Source organism: Oncorhynchus mykiss, chromosome 12 (assembly GCF_057628025.1).
Source record: "Oncorhynchus mykiss isolate SJ-2025 chromosome 12, ASM5762802v1, whole genome shotgun sequence".
NCBI classification, from domain to species: Eukaryota; Metazoa; Chordata; class Actinopteri; order Salmoniformes; family Salmonidae; genus Oncorhynchus; species Oncorhynchus mykiss.
The window spans coordinates 16,110,860-16,123,422 of record NC_143033.1 but is presented as its reverse complement, the minus strand read 5'-3'; the positions used below and the strand labels follow the sequence as shown (position 1 = coordinate 16,123,422).

The 12,563-nt window shown below is 40.3% G+C and overlaps 1 protein-coding gene across 1 annotated transcript; it reads right to left on the bottom strand.

The window, feature by feature from the left end:
- Window positions 1-366: 366 nt before the first annotated feature.
- LOC149979085 (uncharacterized) lies at window positions 367-7,953 on the bottom strand. The gene is made up of 2 exons (XM_090191785.1): window positions 7,678-7,953; window positions 367-5,485 (listed from the first exon to the last, which is right to left on the bottom strand). Exons 1-2 carry the CDS (start codon window positions 7,850-7,852, stop codon window positions 4,542-4,544), a joined length of 1,119 nt encoding a protein of 372 aa, XP_090047911.1. The 5' UTR covers window positions 7,853-7,953; the 3' UTR covers window positions 367-4,541.
- Window positions 7,954-12,563: the final 4,610 nt, after the last annotated feature.

Below are 12,563 nucleotides of genomic sequence, written 5' to 3'. Positions count from 1 at the left end.
TAGTGTCAAAAGACACAGGTGTCTGTAATCATGGCCAAGAGTGGCCTAATATCATTGGTTAATTATCAAATATTAAAATGGAATAAAAAGAACAGCATACAAACAACAAATGGATAGCATACGATCATAAATTCATTTGACTACAAAAGCTTACAAACAATTACAATGGCAAAGTCACAATAATGGCTTCAGATCAAAGTCTACGTTGAGACCGAAGGGAGCAGGGGTCTTTAAGTTAAAGATCCAGGCAGCCTCTCGTTTTAACGATAAATTATCAATGTCACCCCCTCTCCTAGGGGGTACAAATACAAACACAAATATTTACACATGTTAAGATTGCTGAAAATAAATGCAGTTGACAGTGAGGCCGTTTCTTTTTTTGCTGAGTTTATATGGGGGGGGGGGGGGGGGGCAAGCAAAAACATACAGTACATAGACTAAATAGACAACTTAACATTGATATAAATACATTTCCACAAACAAATGACATCACACTTGCTCGGACCCACATGTTCCCACCGTATCCGCACCCAACTTTGTTTCTAATGCTTGTAAGACTCAGCCCCATATGACTTCAAATTGTGTTGTTTGTCTGTAGCCAGATTTTTTTCTCCAATATTTAAATAAAGCATTTGATTCTTCCATTCTCTTAACATGTGTGTATCATTTGACTTCCAATATTTAAGTAATAGCGTCTTCAATATAAGTGCTGAAAAAAATATTGTTCAACCCATTGGGTATCTCACTGCACCTCCCTATTCCCCGTCTTGAAATATACAGATAGATGAAGAAATATACAGATAGATGAATAAAAGTAAACTTATATTGTAAAATGTTTGACAGACAGATTTCTAACTCTGATAGGTCACTCTTTAAGGTCCACAGAATGAGCAGTGATGCTCCTTGGGTTGAAAACTCTGTTGATTTTGAAAGTAAAAGTGCTCCTGAGTGGAATGGGCCCCCCTTTACTGCAACACAATGTGCAGGCAATTAAATACAGTGCCTTCAGAAAGTAATCACATCCCTTGAATTTTTCCACATTTTGTTGTGTTACAGCCTGAATTTAAAATTGATTACATTTATATTTTTGGTCACTGGCCTACACACAATATCCCAAAATGTGAAAGTGGAATTATGTTTTTGAACATTTAAAAAAATATATAATTACAAATGAAAAGCTGAAATGTTTTGAGTCAAGTATTCAACCCCTTTGTTATGACCAGCTTAAATAAGTTAATGAGTAAAATGTGCTTAACAAGTCACATAAGTTGCATGGACTCATTCAGTTTGCAATAATAGTGTTTAACATGACTTTTGAACGACTACCTCCTCTCTGTACCACACAAACACAGATACAACCACAAAGACCAGGGAGGCTTTCCAATGCCTTTTAAAGAAGGGCACCTGTTAGATGGGTAAAAAAAGAAGAGGAGGCATTGAATATCCCTTTGAGCATGCTGAAGTTATTAATTACACTTTGGATGGTGTATCAATACACTACTAGTGGTTAGAGCGTTGGACTAGTAACCGAAAGGTTGCAAGATTGAATCCCCGAGCTGACAAGGTAAAAATCTGTCGTTCTGCCCCTGAACAAGGCAGTTAACCCATTGTTCCGAGGCCGTCATTGAAAATAAGAATTTGTTCTTTATTTAACTAGGCAAGTCAGTTTGGGTAAAATATATATATATATTTTTTTAAACACCCACCCAGATACAGGCGTCCTTCCTAGCTCAGTTGATGGAGAGGAAGAAAACTGCTCAGGGATTTCACCATGAGGCCAATGGTGACTTTAAAACAGTTACATAGTTTAATGGCTGTGATATGAGAACTGAGGATGGATCAACAACATTGTAGTTACTCCACAATACTAACCTAATTGACAGAGTGAAAGCAAGAAAGTCTGTGCAGGATAAAACATATTCCAAACATGCATCCTGTTTGCAACAAGGCACTAAAGTAATACTGCAAAAAAAAATGTGTCAAAGCAATTCACTTTTTGTCCTGAATACAAAGTGTTGTAATCAGTAATATGTTGGCAAATCCAATACCACTCTCCATATCTTCTAGCATACTGGTGGCTGGATCATGTTAAGGGTATGCTTTTAATTGTTAAGGACTGGGGAGTTTTTCGGGATAAAAAATAGACAGTATGGAGCTAAGCACAGGCAAAATCCTAGAGGAAAACCTGGTTCAGTCTGCTTTCCACCAGACACTGGGAGATGAATTATTCTTTCAGCAGGACAATAACCTAAATCACAAGGCCAAATCTACACTGAAGTTTCACTGCAGTGGGCTAAATCAGGGTCACAGAGTGGTTATTGGTAGTCTGAAACAAATATACTTTGAAACAAGAGTATACACCTCACTACACATGGTTATGTGTTTTAAAAAAAGAAGACACCTGTACCAAGTCAGACATAGAATTGAGATGCATTATGCATTAGACATCACAGAAGACTGAAATGACAAAACTGTTTGACATAGAAACACAGGATTTTCGTTGTAAAATAAAAATAAAAATCTTTATTAATTATTCAATTATGCAAAATATTAATAAGATTGTAGCCATGAGACCAAAGAGAGCTATTTTGGTCACTGAATGCAGGAAAGGGCTACATCTACTTTACTATCAACAACCAATTGCTGCACAATCCAGGTGTGGAAAGCTCTTAGAGACTCACAGCTGTTATCGCTGCCAAAAGGTGCTTCTACAAAGTATTGACTCAGGGGTGTGAATACTTATGTAAATTTGATCTGTATTTCATTTTCAATACATTTGCAAAAATGTCTAAAAACATGTTTTCAATTTGTCATTATGGGGTATTGTGTGTAGATGTGTAAGAAAAAACCTGATTTAATCCATTTCAAAGTCAGGCTGTAACACAACTAAATGTTATGAACGTTATGCGGTTCGTTGGGCCAACAGGATTGAGGGTATGAGATGTCATTTTGAATTATCAAGTAATAATCTTCTCAAACTAAGGCCATTTGATATGTGTCAAAGGTCATACATGTATACATTTGAGGGTATATCGAGCCAGAATGAACAGTATTGGGGTGTGCTCTATTATTGCATGGTACCCTAGTAACCACACCAAATTCACACAAAAAAGGAGACCCATTGGGAGACCCATTGACCCAAGTTTTTTGTTGTTGCTATAGAGTCATCATAGATTCTGAATGTATGCATAAACTTACCAATAGCTCTGTTTCTGGGTTTCAGGCTGTTGCTTGGCAACCTGTGAGGGCATTGAAAACTGTAACACTTTTGTGAAGGAGAAATAATTAAAGTATATGCCATCTAGTGTTCAAACATGGTTTTATAACAACATTGGTGAGGATGGGCTGTTTGTAACAATCGTCCTACTAGTCACTCCAGCTAACATTGACCTGATGTGTTTTTTTCTCAGACATTCAGAAGTAAATGTTCCCACAAATGCTTAATCAATTTGACAGAGAAAGTTTGTTTGCAAGGAGACCAACCAGCAGATACATGAGGAGATGCATTCAAGTATTTTCATAGCATTGTATTAGAGCAGCTCTCTTAACTCAATGCAGACATGAGGTGCCTCAGTTAGTCTGCAAAACATCATACATTCTATAGTCCTCTAGTGTTACAATAATACACTACATTGTCAAAAGTATGGGGACACCTGCTAGTCGAACATCTATTTCGAAAATCTTAGGCATTAAGATGGAGTTGGTCCCCCTTTGCTGCTATAACAGACTCCACTCTGCTGGGGAGGCTTTCCACAGCCCCAAACCATTATTAATCATCCACCAAACTTTACAGTTCGCACTATGCATTCGGGCAGGTAGCGTTCTCCTGGCATCCACCAAACTCAGATTCGTCTGTTGGACTGCCAGATGGTGAAGCGTGATTCATTATGCTAGAGAACGCGATCCCACTGCTCCAGAGTCCAATGGCGGCGAGCTTCACACCAGTCCAGCCCACTCTTGGCTTTGCGCATGGTGATCTTGGGCTTGTGTGCGGCTGCTCGGCCATGGAAACCCATTTCATGAAGAAGCTCTCGAAGAACAGTTCTTGTGCTGACGTTGCATCCAGAGTTTGGAACTTGGTAGTGAGTGTTGCAACCAAGGACAAGCGTTTTTACGCACTACGCGCTTCAGCACTCAACGGTCCCGTTCTGTGAGTTTGTATGGCCTACCGCGTCGCAGCTGAGCCATTGTTGCTCCTATACTTTTCCATTTCACAATAACTGCACTTACAGTTGACTGGGGCAGCTCTAAAAATGTGACAAACTGACTTTGCTGGAAAGGTGGCATCTTATGATGGTGTCACTTTGAAAGTCAACTAAAAGTACACTTTATACACCTGTCAGCAACGGGATTGGCTGAAATAGCCAAATCCACTAATTTGAAGGGGTGTCCACATATTTTGCCATGTAGTGTACGTAGAATTAGTAGCATTGAAGAGAAGTAATGTCTTTCCCTTTCTCTTCCTAAAAGCTGGGCACTGTGAGAACAGAAAGCTCCGTCTATCCCCTCATGGGGTCTTTCCACTCCAAGGCATATTTCTCCTACCTCCCTCGGGTGTGAGTTCTGAGGTGTCCTTTGATTTGGCTGGACTGACTGAACCCTTTTCCACAGACAGGACAGGAGTAGGGTTTCTCCCCCGTGTGGACCCTGAGGTGGGTCTTCAGATGGGTAGACCGGTTGAAGCGTTTACCACACACGTGGCAGCGGTACGGTCTCTCTCCCGTGTGGATGCGTTGATGCTCCCTGAACCTGCCCGAGTAGCTGAAACTCTTGCCACACACACCACAGTGGAAGGGCTTCTCCTTATTGTGAGAACACATGTGGACCTTGAGGTAACTGGTAGAGGTGAATGACTTCCAACAGACTGTGCAGAGGATTTGCCTGTGACTAGTGTCACCACTGTGTGGTTCTGTGTGGGATAGCATGTGTGCCTTCAGTTGGGATAGCTCACAGAACACGGCACCACACTGAGTACATGAGTGTGTCTGTGTGTCCTCCTCTGGTCTCCTTTCTGGATCTCTCTGAACATCAGGTACACTTTCAGTGTTCTCACTCTGTGTTCTAGAACAGTCTGGATTTACTGCAAAGAGGGGCTGAGACTGAGGGGAGTCACTGGTTGGTTCTGATAGTGATACTCCATAGCCCTCTCCATCAGGTTCTGTTTTGATCTGTCCAGTTGTGTTGGTCAGTAGAGAGTACTTCTCTCTGTTCTCCACAGTTTGGGGAAGATGTGTGGGCTGAGATGGCTCCTGATCACAGTCACTTTTCACACAGGGAGGAATGATTATGGAGTCTTCTTTGGTATCAGCATCCGGCCCTTGAATCTGCTCTACCTCCTGGCGGGCCCTGAGTTCACCCTGTTCCTCTTTAATCTGTGTGGGCTCTGTGTCCTCCTGCCCCAGACTGGAGCTCCACTCCTGCTCACAGCGCTGTTGCTCAGGGGGAGTTTGCTGCTCTGAGACCCAAGAGACAATGGGCTGAGGAGCTGGGGGAAGGAAGACAATACTTGACGTCAATGAAAGTAATGACAGCTGTTGACGCTTGATTGACAAGACCACCATTGAGTTAGCTAGCTTGTTCTGGGAATGGAATATCTATGTCTCTGGCTGAATCCCATATCACGCCACCCCCCAGGCTATATCAGATATGTTTCTTATTTCTTTGCACAGGAAAAATGTTTCCTTTTCATAAAGACATTTCATGCCATTCTTCTACACTTAATATGACTGGATACAAACAGATGAATAATAGGGAGACCCAAATACAATATGACACCCATCTAACCTGGAGGAGGATATTATTGTCAGAAAATACAATATGAAGTGGCACTAAAGCAACAATGATAAAGAGTGAATTTGCAAACTCACCGGGGATGTTGCCGATGCTCTCCGTTGGTGCCAATAAGGTAGGCTATACTGTTCGCTCAATTAAGTTGAATTTTTATGACTAAAAGACAGATTAGAGTCTTTTCATTGTCTTCTCTTTACTGCAATAGCCATTTGCTTTCCAAACTGTTTTCCCGCGATTGTATTTTGAAATATTGTGTGATATGCCTAGCTGGACATTTATCATTTTTACTGACAGTTGCAACTCAACAATCATCTATTTGGTATTTGCCGCCCACGATGCCTGAATTGGGGGTCCTTCCAAACGTCGGCAATGTGATTTAAAACAATCCACAGATTTTTTTTTTTTACAGAAGCTAATGAACGTCTGCGGCCAAAACATGCTTCCTGGTGTAGTAGCCTATTTTGAATGATTTTAGGCTAATTAGGCTATATCATTTTAAAAATGTAATTCAAATTGGGGCTTCTTTAGCCTAATGGACACGCCTCCTATGCCCACTAGCTAGTGTCTACCAACTAGCTAGCTAGTGTGTACCAGCTACACTATTTGACCAAAAGTATGTGGAACCTGCTTGTCGAACATCTCATTCCAAAATCATGGGCATTAATATGGACTTGGTCCCACCTTTGCTGCTATAACAGCCTCCACTCTTCTGGGAAGGCCCTCCACTAGATGTTGGAACATTGCTGCGTGGACTTGCTTCCATTCAGCCACAAGAGCATTAGTTAGTTTCGGGCACTGATGTTTGGCTATTAGGCCTGGCTCGCATTCGGTGTTCCAATTCATCCCAAAGGTGTTCAATGGGGTTGAGGTCAGGGTTTTGTGCAGGCCAGTCAAGTTCTTCCACACTGATCTCTTCAGTAAGTCCATTCTACTGCCAATGTCTGTCTACGGAGATTGTATGGCTGTGTGCTCGATTTTATAAACCTGTCAGCAACGGGTGTGGCTGAAATAGCAGAATCCACTAATTTGAATGTGTGTCCACATTCTTTTGCATATATAGCGTAGCTAGAGTAATGGTTGAGGGCGTGGTATGTAGTGAAGTAATGCTAATGAACTTCGTACTGTTACAAGTACCCTCAATGGCAGTGGGCACGGTGTGTAGTTACTGCAGTCCGCAGATAGATCTGATTGCAATTTCACAAAAAAAGAATGGAGAGGTGTGACTAATTATGTGACGTACATTTGACACATGTAAATGATGAAATACCTCCCAAATGTAATGTTGAACTGTTACTGAGGTTTATATATTTTGGGGTATTCTCTTTGTATTTCCATTTTCTGGTGTATTTCCTGTGTGATTTTGTTTTGTAATTGTAAGATGCCCAGGCACCCCTGCAAGGGAGACCTTGGTCTCAATGGGCCTCCCTTTTAAAATAAATAAAGTATAATCTCGTTAATTTGAAACGCATGTTCTTTTATTATTTAAAAGTGTTACATGAATTGCATCATTCAAGTCACGAAGTGTCCCGAAGTTAATGAGTTTATCGATCCCCGAGCCACTTTCTGGAAGTCAACCTCTAAACTGTGTCAGCAACACGTGACAACGGAGAGTCCTCCGAACGAGTTGGTAGGAACGAGGGGTGGTGTGGGAGTCAACGCTCTCCGCCGGGTTGAAGGGCAGCTAATGTTTCCGGTTGCCAAGAATACAGTATTTTCAACCTAACTTCCGATTTCTCCGGAAAATTCGAATTTGGGGACTCCGCTCAGGCTGCTACATTTGGTTAGGGTTTCACGGTCTCTCTCTGCCCTACTGAGTAAAATACAATATAACACGTTTCTAGTTATCTAGATCATTCGTGTAAATGGGAAGTGCAGTAGTCTACATACCAGGTAGGACCGATGTGATCAAGTGTCGTTTCAGGTATTGGTTCTCTCTCTTCGCCCGAGCTATTTCTTCCTGGTACTCGGAGATCGTGTCTCCGACCACTCCAAGTATCTCCTCCGCAGCTTGCATCAAACGCTCAGTTAGATACACATTCAGATATTGTAATTTAGTCATCATTGGACTATTATATGGGGCAAAATATATTTCTGAAATACACGTAGATAACTAGACCACTGTGAAGGCAAGAATAACTAAGTACTTCCGGGTCACGAGTTTAAAAACAATCTTTCAGAATATGAGTTCCGACCTGTATGCTTTGTAAACGAATAATTAGGACGAAGATAGAAAATATGCACAATTACATATTTTATACTAGTTATCATATCAATAATAATTACAAGTATTTAAATGCGATTTATTATTATTTCAAGGCTTAAATGGTCAACAAAGGGTGCATTCTACTCAGGGGCACTTCTAGGATCCAAATCCAGAGTTTACAGCCAGAGGAGCGTTACATTTTAATCATTTAGCAGACACGCTTATCCAGAGCGACTTACAGTAGTGAGTGCATTCGTTTGAATATTTGTTTCGTACTGGTCCCCCGTGGGAATCAAACCCACCACCCTGCCGCTGCAGGGGCCATGCTCTACCAACAGAGCTACACGTTGCTGCTCAATTTGCAGCCCTTAAAAAGAGTGACCTATCAGCTGAATAACAATAAATACCTATTGCACCATATATAATTTTCTGTACATTGTGTCACAGTAAAAAGGAGGGTCCATTCTACTCAAGAGCACTTGTAGTTTCCAAATCCAGAGTTTACAACCAGAGGAGCATTGATGCTCAACACTTAGTGTCAATCAGGTGTTAAAACAATAAAGCCATCCCGCCCTGTTTCAGTAAAAATCTGAGATTTAGGGCTTGAGAAATGTAAAATTCATAGAAAGAGCTATGGATGGAAGGACTGGCCATCTATAAAATGATAGTTCTAACCAAGTTGAGGCTATAAAGTGCTTATATTTTGGGTTCTAAATGGGTACGGCAGTTGAACTAAGCTCATGGTGCATTTATATGTTATATTCTTTAAGAATCAATGGGTACATATCATTAATTTAGAAGTCCAAAAATGTATGTAACAACTGCAGATTGCCCCTTTAAAGAGTGGTCTATCAGCTTAAATTCCCCCCAAAATTCATATTGGACATACATATTGCACCATACACAATGTTACTGTACATTATGTCACAATAAAGGGAGGTCCAGTCTAATCAGGAGCACTTCTAGTTTCCAAATCCACAGCGTTTACAGCCAGCCGAGCATCACTGTTCATTTTGTGGCCCTTAAAGAGTGGCCAATCAACTTAAATGTCATATTGGAACAACCTTTTTGAAGTCATGATTACAAGATACTATACAGTAATACAAATAGCATTATTTATAATGCTACTATTAAAAATAATAGCAATAACAATAATAGTAATAACATGATTATCATTATAATAATCAACTTTATAAAACACTTAAATCCCATTGTTGAAAATGTGGATGCCGATTATGGCAGCCCGCCCGCACCTCTCTGATTCAGAGGGGTTGGGTTAAACGCGAAAGACATTTCAGTTGAATGCATTCAGTTGTACAACTGACTAGGTATCCCCCTTTCCCTTTCTTAATTAGCCCATTCCTATTGCACAATGTTCAGTACTTTTTTCATGTTGCACATATACATATTGTCCCAGTGAAATTAGGCTCCATTCTACTCAGGAGCACCTGTAGTTTCCAAATCCACAGAGTTCACACTCCGAGGAGCATCGCTGCTCATTCTACAAACAAACATTTTTTTTTTTTAAGTGTAGAGATGCAATTTGGAAAAAAATATTTTAAAAACACTACCGAAAACCAAAAGTTTGGGGTCACTTAGAAATGTTCTTGTTTTTGAAAGAAAAGCACATTTTTTTGTCCATTACAATAACATCAAATTGATCAGAAATACAGTGTAGACATTGTTAATGTTATAAATGACTATTGTAGCTGGAAACGAACAATTTGTTTTATGGAATAACTACATAGGCGTACAGAGGCCCATTATCAGCAACCATCACTCCTGTGTTCCAATGGCACGTTGTGTTAGCTAATCCAAGTTGATCATTTTAAAATGCTAATTGATCATTAGAAAACCCTTTTGCAATTATGTTAGCACAGCTGTAAACTGTTGTTCTGATTAAAGAAGCAATAAAACTTGCCTCCTTCAGACTAGTTGAATATCTGGAGAGGCGACTCCGGGATGCTGGCCTTCTAGGCAGAGTTGCAAAGAAAAAGCCATATCTCAGACTGGCCAATAAAAACACAAGATTAAGATGGGCAAAAGCACACAGACACTGGACAGGGGAACTCTGCCTAGAAGGCCAGCATCCCAGAGTCGCCTCTTCACTGTTGACGTTGAGACTGGTGTTTTGCGGGTACTATTTAATGAAGCTGCCAGTTGAGGACTTGTGAGGCATCTGTTTCTCAAACTAGACACTAATGAACGACATGGAAGGTTCGTTCCACTCCACTAGCGTTTCTGTGGAACACACCTTCCACGTAGTTCATTATTTTCTATAGAACGCATAGCCCCTCGTTGATTAGACTTTACATAAACTGGTTACCAACATAATTAGACAGTAAAATGAAATGTTTTTTCATAGACATGGTATACGGTCTATTATAAACTGGGTGTTTCGAGCCAGTTTGGACTTCTGTTTTGAAGCCAGGAGATGTCTGATTCGTATTTCAGTGTTAGTTTTACACAAATCATTGTACATTTTCAGTTATAAAATGGACATTTTTTTTATTATAAACTGGGTGGTTCAAGTCCTGAATGCTGATTGGCTGAAACAGAGTTGCATTATTTTCCAGAGAACCCATAGAGCGCAGAGTTGATTATCCTTTTTATGCCATGGCTATAATTTAACTAATTTGCAGGTAGAAATGTGTTCAGCATCCACTGAAGTAGGTAGCAAGTTTAATATACTGAATGAAAATACAGTGGTGTAAAGTACTTAAGTAAAAATACTTAAAAGTTCTACTTTAGTTTTTTGGGGTATCTGTACATTACTATTTATATTTCTTACTCCATACATTTTCCCCGACACCCAAAAGTACTCGTTCGATAGACAGGAAAATGGTCCAATTCATACACTTATCAAGAGAACATCCCTGGTCATCCCTACTGCCTCTGATCTGACCGACTCACTAAACACAAATGCTTAATTTGTATATTATGTTGGAGATGCCCCTGGCTATCCAAAAATGGTGCCGTATGTTTTGCTTAATAACGAATGTATTATTTATACTTTTACTTTTGATACTAAAGTACATTTTTAGCAATAACATTTAATTTTGATACTTAAGTATATTTAAAACCAAATACTTTAAGACTTTTACTCAAGTAGTATTTTACTGGGTGACTTGAGTCATTTTCTATTAAGGTATCTTTACTTTTACTCAAGTATGACAATTGAGTACTTTTTCCACCACTGCAAAAATATAAACGCAACATGTAAAGTATTGGTCCCATGTTTCATGAGCTGAAATAAAAGATCCCAGAATTTTTCCATACGCACAAAAAGCTTTATTTCACTCTAATTTTTAGCATTTCTCATTTTACAAGATAATTCTGTCGTTCTGTCCCTGAGCATGGCAGTTAACCCACTATTCCCAGGGCACCGAAGACATGGATGTCGATTAAGGCAGCCCCACAGTACCTCTCTGATTCAGTCAAATGCGGAAGACACATTTCAGTTGAATGCATTCAGTTATACAACTGACTAGGTATCTCTTTCAAATCAAATCTTATTGGTCACACACACTTGTTTAGCATATGTTATTGCCCCGACAGTGCAGTAATATCTAACAATTTCATAACATACACCCTATACACACACAAATCTAAGTAAAGGAATGGAATTAAGAATATATAAATACGAGCAATGGGATAAACTGGATAAACTGTCCACTTTAATAAATGGAACACTAGTCACTGGGGCTCCCAGTAGAATAGTATAGGATACAGTATATACATACGAGTTGAGTAATGCAAGATATGTAAACATTATTATTCTAAAAAATGTTTAACTAGGCAAGTCAGTTAAGAACAAATTCTTATTTACAATGATGGCCTACCCCGACCAAACCATAACCCGGACGATGCTAGGCCAATTGTGCACCGCCCTCTGGGACTCCCAATCACAGCCGGTTGTGATACAGCCTGGAATCGAACCAGGGTCTGTAGTGACACCTCTAGCACTGAGATGCAGTGCCTTAGACAGCAGCACCACTCGGGAGCCCCAGTGACTAGTGTTCCATTTATTAAAGTGGACAGTTTATCCACCAGACAGGTAGGTGTGGCATATCAAAAAGCTGATTAAATTAGCATGGACATTACACAGGTGCATCTTGTGCTGGGGACAATAAAAGGCCACTCTAAAATGTGCAGTTTTGTCACACAACACATTGCCACAGATGTCTCAAGTTGAGGGAGTGTGCAATTGACATGCTGACTACAGGAATATCCACCAGAGCTTTTGCCAGAGAATTTAATGTTCATTTCTTTACCATAAGCCGCTTCCAACATCGCTTCAGAGAATTTGGCAGTACATCCAACTGGCCTCACAACCGCGGATCACATGTAACCACTTCAGCCCAGGACCTCCACAGCCGACATCCGGGCTTCTTCCCCTGTGGGATTGTCTGAGGAGGGGTGTGCTGAGAAGTATTTCTATCTTTAATAAAGCCCTTTTGTGGGAAAAACTAAGCCTGCCTGAGCCTGGCTTCCCAGTGGGTGGGCCTATGCCCTCCTATGGCTATGCCCTGCCCAGTCATGTGAAATCCATAAATTAGGGCCTAATGAA